The sequence below is a fragment of the Ischnura elegans genome, chromosome 2 (genome assembly GCF_921293095.1).
Source record: "Ischnura elegans chromosome 2, ioIscEleg1.1, whole genome shotgun sequence".
Taxonomy (NCBI): Eukaryota; Metazoa; Arthropoda; class Insecta; order Odonata; family Coenagrionidae; genus Ischnura; species Ischnura elegans.
In genome coordinates this window covers 74,340,589-74,367,383 of record NC_060247.1, presented here as the reverse complement: position 1 = coordinate 74,367,383, position 26,795 = coordinate 74,340,589, and the positions used below count along the sequence as shown (strand labels likewise).

The 26,795-nt window shown below is 37.4% G+C and overlaps 1 protein-coding gene and 1 long non-coding RNA gene across 3 annotated transcripts in view; one reads left to right on the top strand and one right to left on the bottom strand.

Moving 5' to 3' along the window:
• On the top strand, positions 1-26,054 carry LOC124153972 (dimethylglycine dehydrogenase, mitochondrial-like). 2 transcript variants are annotated; one of them, XM_046527424.1, is made up of 18 exons: positions 1-78; positions 6,431-6,521; positions 7,354-7,510; positions 8,566-8,687; positions 10,589-10,696; positions 13,066-13,162; positions 13,980-14,205; positions 15,049-15,324; positions 17,611-17,806; positions 18,679-18,878; positions 19,275-19,428; positions 19,663-19,965; positions 20,341-20,506; positions 22,856-22,991; positions 23,849-23,982; positions 24,080-24,211; positions 24,809-24,913; positions 25,028-26,054. In XM_046527424.1, exons 2-18 carry the CDS (start codon positions 6,454-6,456, stop codon positions 25,121-25,123), a joined length of 2,676 nt encoding a protein of 891 aa, XP_046383380.1. In that variant the 5' UTR covers positions 1-78; positions 6,431-6,453; the 3' UTR covers positions 25,124-26,054. The 2 variants fall into 2 exon arrangements, with proteins under 2 accessions (XP_046383380.1, XP_046383379.1); XM_046527423.1 differs by lacking the exon at positions 1-78 and adding an exon at positions 1,655-1,858 and having other exon boundaries at positions 6,433-6,521.
• Positions 25,241-26,795, bottom strand: part of LOC124153976 — an 81,811-nt gene continuing 80,256 nt past the window's right edge. The window contains exon 2 of the long non-coding RNA XR_006863807.1: positions 25,241-26,330. This is a non-coding gene — a long non-coding RNA (uncharacterized LOC124153976). The remainder of the gene's footprint in view (positions 26,331-26,795) is intronic.

Genomic DNA, 26,795 nt, shown 5'->3' with positions numbered 1-26,795 from the left:
TTATTGAAATAATCTCATTAGGCTGGACCACCCAAAAGTTTAGCATCGCAAAGGGAAGACCCAGGCGATAAATCTGAGGTATGCTTTAGGATAAGACCCATTCATCAGATATTACGACGGACGATTGTATCTTAGTGTTCGTTGTAAACGCAATTATCCGAATATCCCTAAGTTTCAGTATTTTTTTCATATATATGCTACCCCGCCAGCCGCCTATGTAGACGTCTGTTAGGACACCAGCGGCATCTTTTTTTACTGTCGTTCAATATAATATAATAGTGCGAACAGTAGTGGTGTCATTCTCTTCTTAACACGGATAAATTAGGCGTAGTCTTTTACTCGAATTTCTATAGTAAGGATTCATAAATGTAGAGCTCATGTTTCCATTTGGTATATGCTGTACAAAAGCGATCGAGGGGTGATGTAGGTGATCAGCTTCTTTTGGAACTGTTTAATGCGGCTCTCAAAACTATTGCATGTTCTAAAATTTATTTAGTTAATTTCTTGTACACATTTGTATGAGTAAAAATAAAAATTTGGAATATGCTCATCTTTTATGGTCTTCCCGTATTATTTTCCAATGCCCTACATTTTTCTACCACCTGCATTAAACAACAACGTGTCGTTCTCGGCACGAATAATGGTCCTAGATCGAATCCAGGCCAAGATTGTTTTTCCAGTAATGACTTTGTTAACTATTTGAGAAGCAGAAGTATAATGTTAACAAACGGGACATGCACTTCATTTCAACGACCCACAAATCAGTGTATTGGTTTTACGAAGTTCCAGCTGACAACTATGCATATGGTGGCGTTATGTTCTGTAGCTTTTATTTGAAGAATGACGGCGTAATGGGTTAAGTTTTTATTTGTTTAAAATTATTTTTATTCGTTTTTCAAAAATGTCCTCAACGACGATGAGTGAAGAGCGATACATTTATTCTTAAACTTTATGAGAGAAACCTTATGACTGCTTGAGAAATATATTTTCCTCGTAATGTCGCGGAGGAAACAAAACTCGCTTCGAAATGGCGATTTGTTTCAAGCATCGAGAGGGCTTCGGAGGGAACGCGAATCGAAGTAAGTTAAAGGACTGTGGAAAAGATTGCGGCATTTTATAGTGTACCTCCCGAAATTTATGGAACCCCCCCAGAAATTCCTCCGAACTTATCCGCAGAACTTAGCGGGAGAAGTTCTGGGGATAAGTTCGGAGGAATTTCAGGGGGGGTTCCAGAAATTTCGAGGGGAAGGTACAATTATAAATGCCACAAGATAAAAGTAAACATATGCGTAAATTAAGCCGCGTGTTCTATCTGATGTTTCCAACGGTGAAGCGTAACATTATTCTTATCTGGGAAACATAGCCGCACTAACTGGTTTAAACCATAAAATCTAGACCATAAAGTTTTTGCACTGGCGAGGAATAGCATTGGAAAGTTACGAATTTAAATTTGGGTTAACAGCTGTATTTATAGATCATTTCTCCGTTAAGTTCGGATCGCTATGCCCGTCAGCGACGCGAGTGACGACTGTCGTAAACCAATTCAACGTGCGATGGGTGTCACCACAACTTGAGGCGAACTGGAGAATCCTCGGTAGTAATGTTCGTGGTTGACAGACGCGCTCATCGTCCGCTTTGCTCGAGTGAGGCAGCATCTAGCAGTCGTCGCGGGGTTCAAGGCACAATTGATAACCTTGGGGCTTCATTTCTGATCTCGGCACCCCCATGCCCTCGTCCGCTGACCCTCCCTCAGTCTGCATCGTCCCGGCGAACGATTCGGCCACCGAACGTCTCCGCGTCCATCCGCTGCTGCTGCACGCCGTGTTTACTTTCACCGCAAACTGAAGAGGCAGAGATCGTAAGTACATCTATTTACAACCGCTGCACGACGGGGACTTTGCTTGGGTGCGATCACGGTGACGCGGAACGTGACTCAGCAGCAGAGTGGAAGCGAGTCACTGGGCCACTCGATAGATTCCAGTTTTACGAGTGCAGTGGGTGAAGCCATTACGTAAGGATAGTGAAAGTGAAGCGGTGTTGTGTGAACAATGTACATTCAGTGGCGTAGCGAGTGGGGAGGTCCAGGGGGTCCGGACCCCCTACCCCCAGAAAAACACTTTTAATTTGCTTCATAAAAGAAAACAAAATATTGAAAAACAAATAATTTACAAAAGATTTCTTTCAAAAATGAAGCTTTTTTGATAATTAAATGTGTTAAAATTAGTTAAACCCTCTACTTAGTACCCTGTTTTTCCAAAATTCGCCCCTCTGATTTTCAACCCCCTCTCCGAACGAAATTCTTGGCTACGCCACTGTGTACATTCGTTCACCAGCTTGCTTACTCCTCGAAGCTACAGTCTAGGACCCTTGTCGCTATGTCGGATTCTTCGCCGCAAACCCTAGCATTCATTTTTCGTCTCTTTATTCCCTAAATAAATTATCGCACTGTTTAAAACTGTACTGTTCACGAATTTTTCTTTTGATTTCTTCCGTTCTAATGTCCCGGCCTCATCAGCGGAAAAAACTTGCGGACAGTTCGAGGGCGTCAAAATAAAAATGTACGGGCAGCTCAGTTTTTAACGACACAAAAACAGAAAAAATAAATTAAGGAAGTTGAATAAATACTTACTACCTTTTTCAACATGATTGTTGAATTCGATATAAATTTGGCCAGTACTCTCCGAGAGTAAGACGGCAAACTTTTTTAAAATAAACACGACTAAAATAATCGACTCGAATGTTACTGTTCCACGCCGAACCTCCGGTCGCAATGGAGCGATAAGGAAAATAGATATGTGAAATTTATGGGGGCTAGAAGCTGTCGGACCAACTGTTTCATTCAAGATTCCTCATCTATCCACCACATTTAAACGAAAAGATTAAGTCAGCTTCAGTGAAATATAAATTAGATTTGCGTTTCTTTAGCAGCGATTCTCGGATTCGTCTGCATATTCGCGTGAGAAAAGGTACCCACTTGCTCCCTTCCAACGACGCATTGCGTAAGTTTATCACCTTGAAAACTCATGAGTTGTAACCCCAAGCGTGCGGGGAGTTTTTGTGGTTCGACCATAGATAGTTTAACTACAGCACAGGTGGTGAAATCGAGCCCATATTATTCGAAGAAATGGCAGACGTAAAGACCGTCATGATTTCCCAATAAGGCTTTCATATCTTCAAATTGAACGGATGCGTTAAAACGGACAAATTTTTATGGCCTTCCATGAGAGTGAGGTTAAACGGAAACATGCATTTCTCATTCCGTTCTCTCTTCGCCTGTTCACTTCTATACTTTTCCTGTCTTGTACACCCATTTTCGACCCATTAAAACGGCATGAACTTGTATCGGCAGAGGCGGATTTAGGGGGGGGGGGTTACAGGGGTCATGTCCTACCCCCAAATTTTATCAAAAAATATTTCATTTTTATTGGATAAACAGTTTTTGTAGGGATTGTACATGCAACTGCATGGCTTCAAGTCCCAAACGTGAGATAAGTTTGAGTTGTATTTAACGTAGGCGTAGCACTCCCGACTGCAAAAACGCTTCTCTCTCTCAGCGAGTATTCCATACTCCTCGCATCCACTTCATGACTCCCATCCCCGAAATTTGATGCTGAATTCGCCCCTGTACGTGTATCGCTAGAAATATTTGTGCTCTCCGTATAAAAATTGGATGAAATAGTTTTATTTCAAAGGCATACTCATGAGGGATATTTAAAAAAATGCTCTATCACGTAAATTAGTCCTGGTATACGTTCTCGCACCCATGATTGAGTATTCATGGGGTACGAGGCCGAAGCCAGAGAAAATTTCGAGGATTATTTCGTAGATGGGACATATTTGTGGGGAGATTTATTTAGCGAGGGTAAACTTTATCTCCAAAAATTTCGAGGGGGGTTAAAGCCCCCGCCCTTCTCGCTAAGGTCTTGATTTGATGGTTTAAGCTAGTTAGTGAGAGTGTGTGGACGGAATGATAGCGAAAGGATAAGTGGGGCTTAATATTAGTCTAGTCTAATAGTATCTAGTATCTAGTCTAGCTCCATTCATGTCTTTATCTGAGCAGGGAGACAGCAGTTTCGTAGCTCAAGCACCCATGATATTGGTATTATCCTACGTAACGTCTTCAAAGGTCACGTTCAAATGCTGAGATACAATCAACAGCATACGCAATTCCCGCCAATAATAGTGACGTTTAATTGCCCTCACTGATTATACCCAGCGATGCTAGAGTACCAACACTTGGGTATACGCCGCAAAAAATTAATTACCCCTCAGTTCACCACCCGACAATCCAAATTTTAGTCATGAAAGAATCGAAATGAGTGCTACCGAAGAGTAATGAAGATAAAATGGGCAAGGAAATTTTTTATTCCCTTATTCGCCAGATGTATGCGTGGACGATTGCGCAAAAAAATTCACTAAAATAAAATAGGGACTCCTTCGCGATCCTATGGAATCATCATCAGTTAACTTAGGGAAAAACACGTAATAATTATTCTTTCTGACGTTTAAATGTTACGCCATCAAGCCTAACTAAGATAAGGTATTCAATTCATGGTCACTCTATACAGCTACCCGTACATATTCTCCTCCGTGTCCATTCATTCATACGATTTTTTCTAGAAACATTAAGAATGTAGTTACCGAGGGTGTATTCACAGATACATCGCGCGGAAAAAAATTAGGAGAAGCAAAACTCTACAGTATGCAAAAAAGATAACGGAACTCTGAAATGCTCAATCCATAAATAAATTAAATTTGGTGAGAAATGACCGTTTACTCCTCCTAAAATTCAGATATGATTCAAGGTGGGAAAATGCAAACAAAAGGAGCTTCGCTATGAAAAATGAAACATCGTCAAGAAACTATCACTCTGAAAATATCAGGTTTATTAAACCCGGACCAAAACATTTAACTTGAAAACTTATCGATTTTTATCTCGACTAGCAGCTATTTATGATCTTCCATGAGAGTATTATCGCGGCATCCAACGATTCCTTGGTAATACTCCGTTTTTTAGAGTCATAGGTCGATTTGATTAAGGCATCCATGTCTTTTCCGGATAGAAATAATATTGCGCTTCACCGTTAAAAACAGCCAGTGGAATACACGGCTTAATTCACGCAAGTTTGTATCTTTAACTTTCCTACATACCTTTAACTTATTACGATTTGCGTTCCCTCCGAAGTCGAAGCCTAGCAAAGTTCTCTCAATGGTTGAAACAAATCGCTATATCGACGCTAGCTTTTATTAACCTGCTAACATTACGAAAAAAAATGTAACGCCAAGTCTCATGCAGTAATAAAGTTTATCTCGTAAATAAAGGGAGAATATTTTCGATTTTTTATTTTTTGTTCGCGATATAAAATTTAACCAAGCGATTACACCGTTTAGATGGTTTGGAGTGAATATAATAAATTTTAAATTGATCCAAAATGCCCTAATTGGGGCTTGAGGCCGTGGAAAGAGGTAGAAAAGGGAGCCATTATAGGGTCTCCCCTCTTAACCCCCAAATGGCTATTCAACTATAAATGCTCTCGTATTTTATACACCAATTAAAAGTAATTGCCGAAAAATTCCTAATTTTTACGATTTCAAATTTTTATCCGCGCATGTCATTTGATTTTAAACAAAAATACTAACACAACACATTTAGAATGAAATTCAAACCTCGAAACAGAAAATTTATGTGATCGCTGTGTTGCCTACCTTCAAAGGATAATTTGTTTTTTTTTTAATTGATCAACAGCTAAAATACGGGCAAATATCTAGCAATAAGTAAAATTCATTTACACTTCAAAGTTTCGATACATTTCTCTGTATTCTCATATTTCGGCAGTGCTGCGACTAGAATTAGGTGTTCATCCCTCGCAACAATGATAGGCCATTCCCCAAAATGCAAAATCTCAAAACCTCCATCTTCAACCCTTATACTGAGGGAACGTTTTCATAGGTTTTGGTGCTGACTGCAGAAAAAACGTTTTTGAACGTCTGACCATTGCTTGACTACCTGAAGTGGTTTCCCAAATTTTTTATTGCTATCTGGATATCTTGCCTTGGGCACTTTCCGTCATCGTAGGAATCGCCTCTCGCCTTAATCTCCCGGGCCAGCCCTAAAATTTATTTTCTAGGATTTTCTATTGTAATATCCATTTTGTATTTTTTCTTCCTGCTCCTCGCTTTGCCTCCACTGTAAAAATAATGTCCAAAATGTCCTGCAACAAGTGATCAGATGAAGGCCCATCCCCTGGTAAGAAAGAAGGAAGGGTTGCCCTGGATTATAAGGGTTCACTCCTAGCGAGACACATGGCCAGGCTAAAGGGGTAAAATGTGTCTTGCTTCTCTCCCGCACAAACTGGTAGCTAAAATCCCAAACTCCCGCAGCGCAAGGGTCAATAAAGTGCCACACTCTTACGCATCTTTTCTTTTTCAGAGGTGTGGAGATCTCGCATCAACATGTGGAAGACATTGGTGAAGAGAGCTGTGGCAAAAAATGCCCAGTACATCAACATAGGAAGCCGCAGGTGAGAGTCACAACCATGGCGTAGTAATGAATATATGCATAACTTGGTTGGGGAAATTAGTTTCCCTGATATTTCAAAATATACCTCTATGACTATTGACCCGCATTATGCGGATCGATACCTTTTGTTGGTGTGCCATCCTTTTTTTGCCATCCTTATGGCCTTGACTTCTACCTTACTACACCAAAAGTTGAATTTTTGCAAATAAAAGTGTTATTTTCGATTTTCTTGTGTTCAAAGACTTGAGATCTTGGTCAATGAAATTCAGACATCGCTTTCTAGATTTTTTTAAATTGAAACCCCGTAAGGCAAATTCAAAATTTGGTTTGGACCCTCATTGTGAGGTCAGAAGGTCAAAATTTTAAAATATTGCTTGCACTTAACAAAACTTAGGACCTTTCCCCATAAATATGGCAATTTTCATGAATATTGCTCAAGGTGAAGTTACTAAAATTGGTGGTCAAAAATGACACATGACATGTGGGACAGTTTGTATAAGTTAAAGTAGTGGTTTTAGACATCATATAAAATAATCTGTGCTAGAGCATGTGTAAAACTTAACATGGAAATGCCTTAGAATTTAAGTGAGAGTTTATCATTGTATTAAATCAGGAATAAACAATTGCATATCCGATTTCATGAATCCTAATATAATCCTAATTTAATCTATGGGGAATGCAATATGGTGCAGTTTTCTTAAGAAATTTTTTTATTTAATTGGGTCACATTTTGCTTTCAAGAACTGCAAATCAGGATGGCCAAGTCTCTGCACTTTATTTATTTTGTACTCTTTTGATAATTTATTTGAGAATTTTTTTATCTCACTTTACAGCTCTTCCGTAGCAACTAATGTCAATGTATTAGAAAACATAGATGGAGCAGCGAAAACGGAAAACCCATTGGATAGAACTCTTCCAGAAACTGCTGAAACTGTCATTATTGGAGGGGGAGCCATAGGTTGTAGTCTTGCCTATCATCTCACTAAAATGGTTAGTTATGCCATAAAATATGCAGTATTAAAAATTGGATTGAATGATTATGTATTGTGATTACTATGTGTCAATTACGAAAAATTTTGTATAATTCATATGCATTTTAATTACTTTGCATTTTTTTTCCAAAAAATATGCCTTGAATCATATGAATCCATCAAATTCTCGAGAGCATTGTCGTAGACTCATAATTAATGGCTTATTATAAGGTGAAGGGTTTGCAAAAGACAATAAAATTGTCGTAAATTCATAAGATGCCATTACATATTCTTGTTATAATTAAATGATTAAAAAATTGTTAATTTTTGTTTCTCCAATGCACTAGAAGTGGCGTAAATTTTTATAATCTAAAAACATCTGCCTTACTATTCCAAAAATAAAATTTAGTGGCATCTCATAAATGGATTTTTTTTAATATTTCAACATTTACTTTTATCTTTCACATGACATATCCGCTCCCCAAATAGAAACTCCATGTATATGGAAGACTTATTATATAAATCTAATAAATACCTCCCACAAGTCATAGTAATGTTTCTTATGGCTAATATTAAAAACTATCTAAGCTGCCATTATTTGTTACCAATATTATTCACAATATGCCTCTGATGAGCTGTATGAAGGGGCTGAACTCAAAATTTAGCCTGTATGACCTATTTTTAAACTTTACTCATGCCTTCATTATTAAGTAAGGTATAAATTATTGACATGAAAGATAAGATGATATGTAAAAACAATGTCACTTTAAATATAGACATGCATGATCCGAAGATAAGAAGTACTCATTTTATCTCTAGAAGTGATCAGCTTTGTCTTGATGAGAAGTAAACCTTGTTCCAACAACAGGAATCTCGCCCATGTTAAGCTGGAATGTTGATGAAATAGATGTTGAATTTACATTGAAAGTATGGGAAAAAGGTTTGGTTCCAGAGAAAGGTGGGCACTAGTAGGGATGGAAACTAAATGGGGGGGTTTATTTGAAGAGGTTTCGCTTTTTATATTTACAAATCCTGGCACTTTACCATTCTAATGCATTACCAATTTTCTTACAGGGCCAGAAGAAGGTGATTTTACTTGAGAAGAGTGAACTCACGGCTGGATCCACTTGGCATGCTGCTGGTTTAACAGCTCTATATCATCCAACTCCAAATCTAAAAAGGATTAATTATTACAGGTAGGGGACTTTTGATTCATCCGTCTGCGTAGCTTTGGCAGAGTCTTCATTGATATATATATTGATTTTCTGCATCAATATATATCAGTGGTTCTCAACCAGGAGACTCTTCAAATCAACAAGGATTTTGACAGAGAGATTTGTTTAATGAAATGGGGTTGATATTAGTCTAAATTAATAATTATTGGTGTATCATGAATAAACTCTTCCACTTAGGTATTTAATTTTGATATTTATTCTGAGAAATGTAATGGCTATTTTTAACCCTTTCCTGCCGTCGCCTACAATAGAAAAACCTTTTCGTGCTACAAGTAGCATAAGAATATTTTAAACCTCTCTGTACGCAGCTCTTTTTTGGGGGTGAGTTGCCTGGGTATTTTCGTCCTTCAGATTTGGGGCCCGAGCCTTACCCCGGCCACTGGACTTCACCCTCTAACCCTATCATAGCATGAATCCACAGTCAACTTATTGCATTAACAGTGTTTTTTTCAACCAAACATTGTAGTTGATTTTAAATGATTTACTCTTCCAAAAGAATTACTAACGTTTTTTTTTAAGCATTGTGGAATTTTAAACGGGTTTCTAGCGTTAATAACAAAATTAGTAAATATAAGGAAATAAGTCCAGAAGTCCATTATTTTTATTGCTAAAATTTTGTTTAAAAATTGCTTGGGCACCGAACAAAACGAAGAATTCATCTCAGAGTATAAAAACATAGTAGTATGCAATAAAACATACTATGTTGAACTATTGAAAACGTAACTACATACTGTGCAATGGATTCCTGGGGTGAGGATGGTCATAAATGAGTGGGAGGGTCGGGCTTTATTGCCTAGGAGTGGCCCTAAGGACTCGCTAAGCTGGGTCTCAGGCTGGGCCTGAATGCATTGGACAATTGCTACCTCAGCGGTCACTTCCCTTCCCTCGCATCAGCCAGAGCCGGCGTCTGGTCGTCTGCGTTGAATAATCCGCGACAGCTATACCCGACATCAGGTGTTCTGCATATGAAAATGCCTGTCGGCTCCACCTGACGTCCAGCACAAAAGGGTTAAGCAGTATTCTGGACAGGGAGTGGTCTGTACAGGAACTAATTTCAAGCCAAGAGGTTTGTGGACTTCTACAGGATTGGAAACCACAGAACTAGATTCAGTTATTATACATAGTTTAAATTATTCTTCCCTCATTCAGAACTCAAAGAAACCCAAGTGCTAAGCCAAGAAATTCTATTCCTTTTCCCAAAGATTTTTCAGCTCCTTAATAATTGAAGAGATATGAAATGTATGATGATCATTATGTCAAAAAATCTTCCAATATGATTTCCCAGAGTAACTTCAGCCAGGGTTGCAGCTAAGAATTAAGGCTGGGGGGTTTTAGGTGCAACTAATACCGGAGTGTTTGGGTGTATGGAATACCCACCAGGATAAGTGGTAGGTGCAAGATTAATAAATTGTGGAATTTTAAGATAAATGGTTCAAAATGGTGGGTTTTACGGCTTTCTGAGGGGTATTTCATTAATACTTACACTAATCTATTAGTAATATCAATCCAATTAAGAAAATGGATTAAACTTAAAAATTTCTCTGAGCTCTGGGGGGGGGGGGTTATTCCCCAAAACCCCCCCTTGCTGCGCAACTGACTTCAGCTACTTAATTTGTGAAATTAAGGAGTGGTTTCACCTATAAAACAGGTACATAGTATGCATGTAATCACTTCTAGCCTCAAGCATTAGATATGATTATCAAATATTATCACCAGAAATTATTTCTCATGATATTCACATAACTATTATAATCTATTCACTCACTTTTTAAGATGAGAAATATCACTTGAAAGTGTAGTGGATATTAGAGGAGGATATTCTTTTCTTGTGTAATTTAAAACTCTCAATCTCTCATCACTAGTATCAATCTGTACGCTCAACTGGAGGCTGAAACTGGGCAAGCTGTTGGATTCCACCAGCCAGGGAGCATACGACTGGCTACATCACCTGTAAGAGTGGATGAATTCAGGTAAAAACTTATATTTTAAGATTGTATGAGTCTACTTGCTAACGTTGCAGATAAAAGTAATAAATGCGACCCTTATGTTATGTAAGGGGTATATGTGACTTCTTCATTGGGGATCCAGCCTTTCATAATTTTAGTGAAATATTTATGTGTCACTCTTTCATTTAATTTTTATAGTTCAATTGATATAGGTTTTTCTTAGTTGGTTATAGGATGGGAAAAGGTAGCGAAAACTCCCCTCAAACCTCGGATGTAACTGAGCATGTGTTTTAACCTTTTCGCGCTGAGCTCCTTCACGGGAAGTTGCTTTTGGTTCTACGAAGGGTTTGAGAAATTCTTTTTTGCCCCGTACGGAGTTTCTTCTAGGCTTGGGACTGACCAGGTAGTTGCTTCCTCCCCTTAATGACCTTCCCTAGCGGGGTCCCGGACCCTTTCCTCCGCAACCGGGCAAATATAATCCTCGACCAATAGGGAATGTTTTACGTAGACATTCGTTCCGTGTTTTCTCCTACTGAAATATGTGTGTGGAAGATGATAACCTCACTCTTCTCGGAAAAGCTCATTTGGCTATGATATAGTGCCGTTTTGCTGAAAACCCTAAAAATAACCGTAAAACTTTGTTTAAAAGTTCTACAGGCATTGCAAAATGAAAGGAATACGTTGATGAACTGACATTTAATGCAACAGTAACAATTAAAAAAATTAAAATTGCACTGGCAACAATAAACTGACCGCAAAAGTACACTGGGATGGGCTGCCTTCGGGGAAATGGGTCGAGGATTATATTTGCCCGGTTGCGGAGGAAAGGGTCCGGGACCCCGCTAGGGAAGGTCATTAAGGGGAGGAAGCAACTACCTGGTCAGTCCCAAGCCTAGAAGAAACTCCGTACGGGGCAAAAAAGAATTTCTCTTTCTTAGTTGGTTATAGGATGGGAAAAGGTAGCGAAAACTCCCCTCAAACCTCGGATGTAACTGAGCATGTGTTTTAACCTTTTCGCGCTGAGCTCCTTCACGGGAAGTTGCTTTTGGTTCTACGAAGGGTTTGAGAAATTCTTTTTTGCCCCGTACGGAGTTTCTTCTAGGCTTGGGACTGACCAGGTAGTTGCTTCCTCCCCTTAATGACCTTCCCTAGCGGGGTCCCGGACCCTTTCCTCCGCAACCGGGCATATATAATCCTCGACCCTTTTCCCCGAAGGCAGCCCATCCCGGTGTACTTTTGCGGTCAGTTTATTGTTGCCAGTGCAATTTTAATTTTTTTAATTGTTACTGTTGCATTAAATGTCAGTTCATCAACGTATTCCTTTCATTTTGCAATGCCTGTAGAACTTTTAAACAAAGTTCTACGGTTATTTTTAGGGTTTTCAGCAAAACGGCACTATATCATAGCCAAATGAGCTTTTCCGAGAAGAGTGAGGTTATCATCTTCCACACACATATTTCAGTAGGAGAAAACACGGAACGAATGTCTACGTAAAACATTCCCTATTGGTACATTAAATTTACGAATTTTTAGGATATGCATTAATCAGTATTTATAGCGAAATTCGTTTATAATACCTTTGTATTAAAAGGTTGGTAAGAGGTTATTAAAAATAGCCGCTGTAATTTTGGCTCACGACAAAGAACTGAGAGAATCATATTTTATTACATTACGAGGGCTTTGTTTCATAGAAGATAAATCGGATATTCTATCGAATTTCACCGCAAATGTACACTTAGAATGTAGCTAACAGAGTAACGTATATTTTTAGATGTAAATCATTACAATATCGCTCCTATAATCTTGCTAGTAAGTTATAAAAATAACAATTAAACATCTAACCTTAGCGTCTCCAAAAATTGTTCTAGGTGATGATCAACTCCGTTAATATGAACGCTAGAATTCCGTTTAAAATTTGGAACCAATCAGCAGAACGTACAGAATGTAATTCCTCGCATAGATTTTCAATAAATGCAACATGAACGTTTTTAGTTATTTTAACTTATAAACAAATAAGTGACCATGAGCACCTTCCTTGAGTAGGACACTGAGAGCCGGAATGGGCTGAGGTAATCCCCACACGGACAATAGGAAAGGGTCGGACCTCTCGCGCCGAGGGACCCTAATGTCGGTTGGGACCCACTTGGCATGCTTGACCGTGAAACCGTGAAAACACGGCCTCTGGCCTTTTGCTTCGAAAAATTCAAGCCGTGAAAAGCCGGCCTTCCTTCTTTAGCATCAGAAAATTCAGGCCGTGAAATCACGCCCTGTGTAGGGAAGAGGTTAATAAAAACCCTCAAATGCCTAAATTTGTCCCAAAATTTTTTTCTATGGTACAACTTGCACCCTAGTGGGTGCCATCTCTTATATTAATCCTTATATCATCTTTAAAGATTTCAGATGTCCCGCCAACAACATAAAGATGCACCACAAATGCTGATTGACCCAGATGCTATTCAGAAGCTAGTCCCTTTCATGAATATGGAGACAGTAAGTTTCAAGGCATTCAATCTAAGAGTTGGAAGATTATTTAGTGTCTTAAAAAATATTGCAGCAGTCAAAGTTAAATGTCAGATCGATTAATAATCCATGCATTTTGTTTTTATAAAAATCTATTTATTTTTTTGTATTTATAAAAATGTTGCTACAAAGTTGTGAGGAAAATATGGCAAAAACAATTTATTGTGTATTTTTACAAATTAGACTGAATGTTGACCAAATTGTGATAAAACTTACTTTATTGCCTGAATGTAAAATCAGTTTCACGTATTGAGACTCCAAGGAGTTGAGTGTTTTCATAATAATGGGAAATGCCAATCATTGGGTATTAAAATGAAAGTGATTTTTGCACAAGGCATTAATTTACTTCTAATAATTTTGAGCTCTAATGTGAATTAAAATGCAGCGTTTTTATCAATTATGAGACTTTCCAGATAAGTTATCTAAGAGACTGACGGTAGAATACAAAACAGCTTATAATAAACAGCTTCCTTATTTATTTCTTCCAAATAACCTCATTGTGATTATTGTGATCTAGCTGGATAGTTATCTAATATATTTCTCATAGGGTTGAAAAATTTCTTCTCCTATCCCAGAGGCATCTTAAAATCAAATATGTACAACATAGAGGATCATTAGGTTTAAGCTCACGACCCTAATTTTTGTAGGCTCTGAAATTTTTCCCCTCCATATAGGAGAAGAAAATTTTTCATCCCACTCAAGAACACAACTATCATCCCAATTGAAGTACTGCTTCCATTTGAAAGGAAAAAATCCCAGATTAAGTTAAAATTGCTCTTTTCCTCAGATATTGGCTGGTCTCTACAACCCTAATGATGGACACATTGACCCATATTCCATGACCCAAGCCCTAGCTGCTGGAGCTCGAAGCAGAGGGGCAGAAATTTACCTTGATACAGAGGTTGTAGCCATGGAGCGACTCACTGCCTTACATAAATTTGCACCGAATGGCTGGGAAATCCACACAGCAAAAGGAGGCTCGATTGTCACAAAAAGGGTGGTCAATGCCACAGGCAAGTCTGTATTTAAAGTATGCATAGAGTTAAAATATTTTGAGCCAGTGAGCTAGCCAGAGGCGCAGTTAGGAATAAAGGCTAGGGGGGGTTTTAGGCGCAACTAATACTTTGGGGTATGGAATACCCGCCACAGTAACCAGGAGGTGTGGGAGCCCTCCCCCAAATTTTTTTTAAGATAAATGGTTCAAAATTTTGAGTTTTACTGCCTTGTGAATAGTTTGATGTTTTATTTATGAGTCATCCTTCTCCCTAATATTAGTTACAAAATTTGCCATTAAAATTACATTAAAATATTTTTATAAAAAATATTCTCCAAGCTCTGGAGGGTTTTATCTAAGGGGGTTTTATCCCCTAACCCTCCCCCCCTTTGCTGCATCACTGGAGCTAGCTGCACATCAGCAGCATTGTCAGAAAAAAATTTCTGTGCACCTTAGACAATGTAACTTATATGACTGCCAGTAAATACCATGAATAATTACTTGCAAAATACATAACCACGAGGTAATTAACAGTCAGCGCTCAACGATTAAAAATCATAATGGACTAAATAATGAAACCAAAATGAAAGATGATTGTAAGGTACTAAAATCTTACTTAGCCATTTAAAACTAAATGCTAATTTATAAAGTAAACGTGTATGGTCTTAGAGGGAAATTACTTTCATGCCACTATATTGAAAGCCATCAATGTTGTAGGGCTAGTATAAAACCAACACTCACTTATTGTTACTTCATGGTTGTAAGATAAAGCAATGTAACCACAATATCTAATGAATATGTAGGTATATATAGACCTTATCATGTTGGCACCTTAATGTTGATATGTAACATTACACCACAGGGTTTTGGGCACGCGAGGTTGGCAGATTGGCTGGACTTAAGCCAGACCTCCCACTTGTGCCAGTGGAACACCAGTACGCAGTGACTGCTCCCATACCTGAGGTTCAAGAGTACATGAAAAATGACAATGGACCAAAAAAAGAGATCCCTGTTCTTCGCCACTTAGATGGTTCTTTTTATTTGCGTCAAGAAAGAAGTGGACTCCTGATTGGACCCTATGAGAGCCAGGAGTCTATGAAGTTGAGGGATGAATGGGTGTTGGCAGGAGTACCTCCAGGTAGGCAGCTGGATATCATCATTGCTATCTCACATAGTCATTCATTCAAATATCTGTAAGCTATTGATCTAGAGGCCTTATTACATCTGCATGCCTTCTTACCTCCGATGCTGAGAACTAATCTTCACCTCGATGCCACGTCTGCTCAAAATAATATCATGAATCTTCCAAAATTTTCTCGGTCAAGAATGGATACTTATTATTTCATATTTATTGTGCGCTTCATAATGATTGAAACTCAATTTTGAGTCTTCAAGTACCAATGTGTGCTGCAGATACCATCGGTGTGGATCCCGGCGTGCCACTGTTCCCTGAAAAGTCACCCTTGTACTCATCATCCATCAAAAAACTTGTACAATTGGCACACAGGTTTACTTTGCTGGGCACATAGGCCTACAGGTTTACTTTGCACGACTCTTTCATTCCCTGGGGTCCGAGTTAGTGTGGTGGGTAGAGTGTTAATGGCTTCCCACCAAATACAACAAATGCAAGAAGTACAAGTCTCTCAGAGTAGTCCAGTATCCCCCTTGAGCCAAAAAGACTCTCACTTGCAGTAGCTAGGCGTGTAATTAGACATTTATATTAAGGGGAGGGATTGGCATATGATCCACAGAAGTCAAATACAAGTCAACTGTTTTCTTTAAATGCCTTTATACCAAAATTTTCTTTAAATACCAAACTGAAGCATCCAGTAAATTACAAAAATGAGAAGGTAAAGTGCAAAACAATGTAAAGACTTAATAAGAAAGCATAAGTTCAGTGGCAGAAAAAATTAGCATGAAGCTCATTCGATATCTCCACTGCAAAAACGCTCAACAATTGCCAACGGAATCAAATCCGCTCATCTAGTAACCCAACAATATGAATCCACTCAGCTGGCAGTGTCCAGAGCATGAATGCTCATCTCCTTTTCTTTAATCTTGGAGGTTGTCATTGGCATGTGAATTCAGGTACCTAGCTCAGGAGCTACTTGAAGAAGTCCGTCTTCTAAAAATAAATCCTTCTAATATTCTAATGCAACCAGGAAATTTAAAAAAATGGACTCCCTGTGCCTGTTAAATTCAATTATATTTGTTACCATGGGAAAATGTGTTATAGATCCAATCATGAATTCTTTCTCCAATTTTTTTAAATTATTCTTTCATCCACGTCTCTCCTAGAATGGAGATCTATAAATGCAGATGGATATTTAAACTGCTTGAAAGCATTATTGGTTCGGTTCAGTGATTTAAGTACCATCCTTTGGACCAGAGGCTCTGGCGATCAGACCATGGAGATAGATGATTGGATACTGCTAAAAAAATGTAGACCATTTTTTCTTATTGTAAAAACTTCACAGAACAGAACATGAGGTGCAAAAGATGATGTGCGACCATGGAAATCATAAATGCTTAATTATTATTCAGCCCTTCCTTTGTCTCTAACGAGTAGCAGTATGTGTGATGTATTACCATGTATGCTTCCTTTGTTCCCCATTTCAGGGACAAATTCATTGGATTTCATCAAAGCTGAGGGAAAGCAATAACTTAAGCCACCTGGAAACCTTTGAGTAATCAGTTTTATTTTTTCAATAAAGTATTGCAATGCCCTGCTTAGTATTCTATTTCCAGTATTCCTGTAACTTTTTCCTTAGATTACATTTAAATCATTTAACACACTGTATTTATAACAAAATCGATGTGGAAATGATTTAGTCTAAGAAAAATGATGATGTCCAAATCAGGCTTTAATTAGTTGTGAAGCGATGTGAGGAGGTACGGGGAGAAGAATTTGTCCCCCTTCACTGAAAATGTGAAATTTATTCACAGCTCCACCCTTACCAACCAAAACCAACCTTAGGGTTGAAGCATAGAGTGAATGAATGCCTTGAAGAACGACAAGTAGGTAGCTATATTTTCACTGCGAATTCTGAAAGATAAGAATATTTATTATTTATACACGACAAAACTTTTTCAACGTAGTTTGTTAAGTTTCTAAAAGTCTCTTCAACTCAAATTTAGGTTCCTCATACATGTGATTTAAAATAAATTTCCTTTTAGATGAATACCATGGCTAAGATTGTTGATGTTATCATGTACTGTCAGGGCTATCGATGCAGGCATATTAGATACTAACTAATTCTTCGACATTTGGGGGAATCCCATTAACTGTTTCAAACTTACCTTTTTTGAGCTTGTGGGTATGAATTTTTCTATTCATATCTTTTACTGAATGGCTAATCTGCTAATAAAAATTGACATTGCAAAAGAGGAAAATGCTTGATTTTTTTATTTCTTCTCTTAATAGGTTTTGGGAAGGAATTATTCCAGCCAGACTTGGACCGTCTAGCCCCACACTTGGACATTGCTATGAAGTTAATCCCATGCCTGGCTGATGCCAGCATCCCAACAGTTGTCTCTGGACCAATCACCTATACTCCTGATCTGTTACCGATGGTTGGGCCTTCTCTAATGCCCAATATGTGGCTAGCTGTTGGATTTGGGTAATAACATTAATTCAACATCCCATCCCACTTCAAAATTATGCTATCTCTAAAAGAGTTGCTATGGCTTTTACTGAAATCACTACTTATATGTATGTGCTTATGAAGAAGCAATGTAAATATATTTATGAAAAGAAGCATTTCTAATTACAAATAGACTTCTTTTTTGGCTGTTTTCCACATATTTTTGTGTCACTTCTGCCGATGTTTCCCCTTGCTTGCTGGCGGCTTCCTCAAAACGGTCATCAAAACGGTTTATTTTTTAACTGTTATCCAAAACAAAGTTCCTTTATAATTAATGGTCCATGAAAGCTTCAATAAATTAGTTCATTTTTTAACATTGCTATGATTGGGTAACTAAATTTTATGGTTTAATAACAAGTGGTTTAAGGTGGAAAAAAATCCCACTGTATTATGCAATAAGAATACATAAGAGTTAAACTGTAGCAAAAACTTAATAATTTTCTCACCAGTGACGTCATGGCAAAATTAGCAGTGCCGGAAATCACTTTCCTTAACTTTTTTATGAGTGAAATATTACTCTGTGTGTGTTTTTTAACTACAAGTTATCATATACATTTTATTACATTTTTTTATTTTGGTTACGAAGGTATATATTAGAAATTTTGAGGCACCAAAGTGATAAAAGGGTTACATATTTATCTTTTGTATCTTTTCTTAACCAGTGCTGGGATGGCATTCCGGCACGTTCCGGCACCATGACACCACTGCTTCCCACCCAAAGTTCCATTTTTTATGAAAATTCATATCTGTCAATATTCTACTATAACCCTCAACATTTCTATTTCTATCAATTATTTTATTGAAAGTAAAATTATTGACTGTAGAAATTACTGTTGCTCATCTTACAGGTATGGAATCATTCATGCAGGTGGTATTGGTAATTATCTGGCTCAATGGATTATCAATGGAGAGCCTCCATTTGAGTTGAATGAGCTAGATCCTCTTCGATTTTCTCATTGGACCCACCTCAGGTACACATTTGCCAAAGCTCGTGAGTCATATGGGCTGAATAATGCTGTGACCTACCCCCACGAAGAACGATTTGCAGGTGTGTCACAAGAGTAATTCATACAATATTGCATGAGCTCTACTTCTCTCACAAGTTGCAGCACCTTGTTCAGGATAAATTTATGCATGTACTTGTTTTTAAAGTGACAAATACTGCTTCAGTCAAGCCAAGTAGAGTTCCAACATATCACTCCCAAATATAACATTGAGTTATCATTTATCTCTGCACTATTATGTATTGATTAGATGACTGAAGATATGAAAATTATAGGATAATGATTGTGTAGTAAGGGGAAGTCTCAGCCTTTAATATAGGTAGTTTCCATCTATGTATGCTTAATGGTAGACTTAAGCACATCAAAATGGGATTACCATGAATGACTATTCCAAAAAGAGTTTCAGCATTATAATGTATATAAGTACGTTTATTTTATAGGACGACCAACAGCTCGTGTGAGTGGGGCCCACTCTCATCTGTTGACGAGGGGAGCACATATGGACTTTCACTCAGGTTGGGAGCAACCAGCATGGTTCTCATGCCAAACGGAAGAGGGATTCCAGCATCCTGAATATAAACCCAGTTTTCGGAGGTAAAAATTCTAAGGAAAATCCTTCACTCTCCTTATAAATGAGGATAATCCCTTGACATTTTTAAGCTTAATTTCACTATATAAATTACTTATCTCTTATTAGCTTAACACATAAGGTTTTCTGGGCACAAAAGAAACTTCTTTTAAAGTGAAATAATTTTTGTCAAATTTTTAATAACTTATCATATAATGTTTATTTATGATTTATTCTGAAAATATTTTTTCTTCCTAAAGGACAAATTGGCATCAACCAGTGCAAAGAGAATGCCAGTTGGTGAAAGAGTCAGTTGGAATAATTGATCTATCACCTTTTGCAAAATTTCACCTCAGCGGGCCTGATGCAACTGAGTTCTTGGACTATGTGACAGCAAACAGTGTGCCTAAAAAGCCAGGGCGATCAGTGGTGACACACTGTTTGACACGTGCAGGCACAGTCTATGCTGAGCTCACTGTCACTTCCTTGCCAATCTCAGATCCCTCTCAGGATCCTCATTACATGATAGTCACTGGGAGTGGAAGTGAGTTGCATGATTTGAGGTGAGATCAACATTTTCATATGTGGTCATCATAATTTCACACTTTTCCATTTTTTCTCCACTGGTAACAATTCTTATTCAATGTTAAGGCTGAGTTTTTTATTTATGCTATGGTTTCTAAGTACATACGTTCGATACAATAGATGATTCTTTAAATTTTCTAAATATTACTAATTGTAATACATATATTGTGTTCACTAATTTAAATAAATGGTCACTACTACAGTAAGCTAGAACCACAGACATATTGAGGAGGAACAATTTTTAAAAATTCTACCTTGAGCCATGGCATTACAATGATCTGTAATATAAATCTACACTGTTAGATCTACTATTTCTAAGGTAATACTCTTCTTTTGCACATTTTCTCAAATAGGTGGCTCAATGAGTTGGCGAGTTTGGAGAAGAAAGATGTCGTCATTGAAAATCTGACAGATAATTACGGTTGTTTGAGCATTGCTGGTCCAAAATCAGGAGAACTTCTGGCAAAGCTTAAGGATGGTGGAATATTGCCACAATTTCCTTTCATGTCCGCTAAGGAGGTAATATCTCTCTTTTAAATCATAACTTGTGCTTTGCCTATGCCATTTGTTGTGGCCAATGGTGTCCCTTGGGTGCAGCCACTGTTCACGAGAGCATTACGATGGAATTTTTGACTTTTATTTGCCTTGATGACACTAAATTTCTTGTAGCAAACCCATGACTAATTATGCCATATTTTTTTGGTATTTTTTGGGAATTCATTGAAGAACTCTATATTTGCAGTATGTCAGTGGCTGATCTAGGTTTGGATGATAGTGGGAAGGGAGGGAGGGGACAAACTGAGGGTCTGGAAGAAACGCCCTCCTGAAGCATGTAAAATAGGCCATGTAAAACCAATTATATACCGAGTACTTTAATCCATTGAACTTGATAAATATTCCAGAAAATATAACTTAACCCTTTCTTGCCAGCGCCTACAATTGGATAGCGTTTTCCGTGCTATAAGTAGCATGAGAATATTTTAAACCTCTCTGTATGGAGCTTTATTTTGGGGTGGAGTTGACCTGGTGTTTTTGTCTCTCAGATTTGGGACCCAACTCAAGGGGGGGCCCTGCCCTTACCCCAGCCACTGGACTAGACCCTCTTACCCAATCATAGCACAAATCCACAGTCAACATTTGCATTACCAGTGTTTTTTTTCAACCAAATATTGCAATCGATTTTCAATAATTTACTCTTCTAAAATAATTACTAAAATTTTTTTAAGCATTGAGGAATTTTAGATGGGATTCTAGCATTAATAAAAAAAAGTTAGTGAATACTAGGAAATACGTAAATAGCTTTATTAATTATGTCCGGAAGTCTGTAATTTTTAGCTATAAAAATTCTTTTAAAAATTGCTTATGCACAGAACAAAACAAAGAATTCATTTCTAAGTACAAAAAAATTGTAGTATGCAACAAATATATCATTGATAAAACAATTGACAATATAATCACTTACAATGAGCAATGGATTCCTGGGTTGAGGATGATCATAAATGAGTGGGAGAGTTGGGCTTAATTGCCGAGGAGTGGCCCTAAAGACTTGCCAAGATGGGTTCAGGCCGGGCCTGAATGCATCCAACAATGGCTAACTCAGCGGTCACTTCCCTCCCTCGCATCGGCTAGAGCCGACATCCGGTCGTTTACAGTGAAAATTCCAAGGCACCTATACCCGATGTCAGGTCTTCTGCCTATGAAAAGGCCCATCGGCTCCACCTGGTGTTCGTTGCGAAAGGGTTAATGCTTTAAATCGTACTCTCTAAAAATTTTGATTTTATTTAGAGTAAATATCTCTCCACCCCTTATTAGATCAACTACTTCAGGGCATCACCAATGAATCTAATCTCCTTAAGGCTGAATCATTAGATCATTTTTCACATAGAAGTTCAAGGATAGTGGTAATGATAGCTCAAATGAAGACTCTCTCGGGCATCATCATTTTTAGGGATGGGAGCAGTAATAGGGACTATCACTGTCTCCATTCCTGTCATACTAGCTGCCATCATGTTTTCCATCACTGAAAATGGGATACACAGTTGCAGCCAATCAGCACGTAAGACCAATTGCATACTATGGTGATGCCATTGAGCTTCATGATATGGAACATTGTAAAACATGGCAATCAGCGAATCCTAACATCAAGGATGCCTCATATGACAGCATAGTTGAAATGACCACTAGATTTGCACCTGAAAAATAGTCGTGTGAATCAGGCTTAAGTATTAAAGGAGTTCCCTGAAATAATAAAATGGAGGACAATATGATGAGGCATGGGTAAAAATGTGTTTCTTAAACATATTTGCTCATATTTTGACGCAGCAAAGATGTCATTAGTAGTTTAATTATAATTGACAATGCTAGTTTTGTGCCATCACAGCTCAACAACCATGAATTATCATTGACATCTAGTGAATGGTTTCATTTATTTTACTGTCGATTGTAATAGGGTTTGAAAAATGAAGGAAAGAAGACAAAGCAGCAAGAGAATCTACAATATTTCTGCCTGATTCCAGGCCATCCTAGCTGATTGGGATTATATTTGACCCTAAAGTAAAGGCAAAACTGGATTTGAAAATTTGAGAAAACTTCTTTTACTCCATGGGATACTCCATTTACCAAATAGTCATAGCTTGGTAATTTAGCAGTACAACTTCATTAAAATTCATAAAAATATATATGCAGCCTCTTACTGTCTGAAAAACAAGATTTCACCTTTAAATTTTTCAGACAGCATTTTATCTCCAATCAGCTCCATAGTTTTCTAAGGTACTAACATTAACTCCTAATTATGAAAATTGTTAATTAAACAATTTCACAGGATAATATCTAAAACTGTATCTACCGATCCGGTATGTGCTCTGACAGCTTCTGCTGGCTGGAAAGGTTAGAGTTACTGCCCTTCGCATAACATACACTGGAGAGTTGGGATGGGAGATCTACTGCCCACACAAGGATATTGACAGTGTATACGCCCTCCTGCTAAATGCTGGTGCTGATTTAGGTGAGTACAGAAATGAACCTTCAATTAAAGTTCTATCCCATTGAATACATCAAAAGAATACAAAGAAGTCACCAAAGAATAGAATTACATTTTACCTCTTGAGCTACCACAATACCAAAGTGTGGCATTATGCCATATTTTAATCGTTTTTAGTTGACGTTTTCATAGATTTCCAAGAGTACTTTCCGCAAGAACACTCTCTTCTTTTTAAAGATATTATTTTAACAAAAAATTGTGTTACCTGACCATACTCTCTAAATTCATAGCATTTGTTGTAATTTACAGAAAATATATTTAGTGTTGTCCAGCTCTGGTTGTTTTAATGAAATGAAATTAAAATTTGTAATCTTCCGAAAGATAAAATAACCTGCTGTTAAAAGTTAAAAGCTACTTCTGCATGTGACTCTTCAATTAGATTCTGCTAGTATTCATGTATCTATTCATGTTGTTTTTTTTTGAAGCTTGATGCTTGTAGTTTATTTAAAAATTGTTGTTGTGTTAGGTATATTTTTTACTGGCTAACAGTTTTCCAAATAGTCAATGTGACATTTTCAGGTTTATATGAAAAATGCCTGGAAATACTCTTTACATCATTTTGGTGTGTAAAATTTAACTTTAAGCAGATGCAGTTATTATATGTCAAAACTAGACAAGAGTTTTAAATAATTTTTAATTTCTTTGAGGCTCTGGGGTGGGATCTTTCCCCCTCATCCCTCCCCAATAGTTGCACCACTGGCTATGATGTTGCTCATTTCATCAAAAATCCAATATCTACGTATGTGTGCATGACTTACGTTCACGATGACTTCATCACGTTAGTCCTTCACCAAAAAGTTGGTCCTCACTTTTTTACGTAGGAGTTGGAGATTTTGGCACCAGAGCACTGAACGTGTTGAGAATGGAAAAGGGATTCCGAATGTGGGGAGCGGACATGAATGTGGACACTTCACCCTTCGAGGCTGGCTTGGCGCCATTCATCAAAATGGATAAGGTGAAGACCGGTGATAGCAGTCAATTTAGAAATTTTGTACTCCATGCTGATTGCCCCTTTCCATATCCATGATAACTTTTGGCCACTTTTCTTTCAGGGAAATTTCATTGGGAGAGATGCCCTAGTGGAGCAGTTGAAACATGGACTGAAAAAGACTTTGGTGTATTTGGCGGTCGACAGTGAAGATGTAGACCCGATTGGCGATGAAGCCGTTTGGTCATCGGGAAAGGTAACCTGAATTGAAATTTTGAATTTCCAAAAAAATATATGTACATGTGTACAAAGAAATTAAGTACATTTTCTAATCAGGAGAGGGAGATGGTAGCCTGTTGACATTTCACCAGTATTTTTTATTGTTGATTGCTATACAGTTTAAAATGATTGCCACCTCATGGTGAAAAAGTAATGTTCTTAAACCTTTCTCAGATATATCAAATTATCAAAATTTCAGTTATCAATTTACCTTTACCCAGTTGAAAAGTCTTTTACAATTACAATTGGAATTTTTATTAAAATGTACACTAATGAGAAAGTTGAACTTTTAATTCATTGGTCATTCAAGATAATTTGGTTCAAAGAGCGTGGAGCGTGTTGTCTAAGCTAAATATAGAAAATTCCAACTTTTGGACTAGCTCGGTGAGATAAATGGGGTAAAGTAAGGGCCAAATAAAGCTTCATTGATAAATTGTTAGTAGAAAATTTACTAAAATAAATAAAAATGAAATTGCATTGATTAAAAGCATGAAATCTCATTTTATGCTGATGTCTGACCTGATGATAAAGGTTGGGTTGCTCATGCGATTACTATATATATGATATTTTCCAGGTAATTGGCAATACAACTTCTGGATGCTTCAGCCACGCACTTAAAAAGCCCCTGGCATTTGCATACGTACCACCATTTTTAAGCACTCCAGGCACAAAAGTTCAGGTAATCTTAGAATGTACAAGTCATTAGCCTAACACAATCAGTAGTTTAAAAATGCAATCTTTTCCATTACTAATCCAGCAGATTTTACAAAAGTGAATTAAAAATTTATTTTAGGTGGAGCTGCTTGGTAAACTTAATGAAGCTACAGTGTTGAGTGAGCCAGTAATGGAAACCTATCCACAAAGAATTAGGAAAACAAAGAAAACATAACAAAACAACATTGATGGATATAATTGCAATTTATAAAGACATTTCAAGTGGGACACTATATTTCCATCAATGTTTACTAAATAATTTCTAGGAGCCATAAGACATTTTTAGCCTCAATTTTACATGGACAAAAGGTGAGCGGTCATGGAACACAAGAAATAAGTCAGTGGTTTGAAATAGCTGCCTATTGGTCATATCAGTGGAGATGGAATATGCTCTGTGCAATATAATTTCATTTGAAATGAAAGAGAAGCCACCATAAGATTCTAGTGAAGATATTAGATAATTTTCAAATGCTCAAGCTCATTTCAAGTGGTCTCAAGAGAGTGAAAATATTTAATGGAAGAATAGGCTTGATATATATATAAATATGTATCAAGTATGTGGATTTCACCTCTGCTGCCAGTGAGAGATCCAAAAAGGTGGAGAAAAGTAAATTTTCCTCACTCCAAATTACGGACAAAATGTTTGTCTGCACGGCAATAACTTCACCCTGAAATAGAGCATCGTCTCTACAAGATGCACAAAATTTACTCCAAGTATAGGCCCTCAACTGTGAAACAAGCCAAAACTGAATTAATTAGTACAAATTTGTCACTCAGAGGACTTAAATAATTCACATTATTTACTGCTTGAATATGTGTATCATATTGCCACCATTATATACAATTTTCTCTCTTCTTCACCAAAATTTATGGTTGGATCTACCTCTTGAGTGCTACCACTTGGATCAGTCATTTCAAAGTTAATTCCAGACATGAAATATAGTGAGGGTGTTTCTCAATACTGTTGGTCTGCCCAATCTTTTCTATTGACAGCAGCAAAACGTTTTCATCTAGGAAGGACTGGCGATGTTGTAAGGACCAAGGTCACTGTAACTAAAAATACCTCAGAATGTGTAAATAAATACATATATTTTTTAATCTTTAAATAACTTTAATCCACTCATTTTGAAAATAGGCCTCCAAAACTTTTTAGGGGTGAAGTGGTTTGAAAACATTGTGGAATGAAAACATTAGAACATGGCCTCATTCAACCGCTAGGTACTATATTTCCTCTTCATCTTGAAACATTTTCACAGTACAGCTGAGGGTACATATCCACATCCTCTAGCAGCAAATATGTCGTGGTGTGTTGCCATCCTCACAGTAAATATACACAAGAAGAGATTTTCTGCCAACAGCTTATAGTGCACAAAGGACCAAGGCTGAAATGACAGAATACCAAATCATGAGTTGAGTTTGATTAGCTGACTATGATAATACCCAAGCGACAAAATGATCTCTTCCTCATATCATTTAATGCCAAAAAAATGTACTGGTGATATGTTTTATGCATCAAAAATGATAATGGTTTTTTATCACTAAAGTGATATATACTGGTTACATCATTTTGATCTTAAAATAGGTATAACTCATGGCAAAATTAGATCCAAATTTAGATATCAGTGAAATGCAAAAATGAAGGAATTATTCTGGCTCCAATTTCTGAAAACTGCTTGAGGATGTTGCAATAAATAATAGTGACTGGCCAAACTTTGGTTATTACTATTAGTGAACCAAGTTTTTTTTTATTCGTTTCACTTTTTCTTCATTAGCAGTGGAATCAAATTATGATTGACGGGTTTATATTGTTTTAATATCTCTTTTGCATCATTCTTCAAATTTTTCTT

What these genes read in the sequence shown, in the direction of transcription:
- LOC124153972 (XM_046527424.1), top strand. Translation starts at nt 6,454, where the DNA reads ATGTGGAAGACATTGGTGAAGAGAGCTGTGGCAAAAAATGCCCAGTAC. An exon ending in CCTATCATCTCACTAAAATG is followed by an intron (nt 7,511 to 8,565) that starts GTTAGTTATGCC and finishes ATTTTCTTACAG; the next exon opens with GGCCAGAAGAAGGTGATTTT. An exon ending in GTAAGAGTGGATGAATTCAG is followed by an intron (nt 10,697 to 13,065) that starts GTAAAAACTTAT and finishes TCATCTTTAAAG; the next exon opens with ATTTCAGATGTCCCGCCAAC.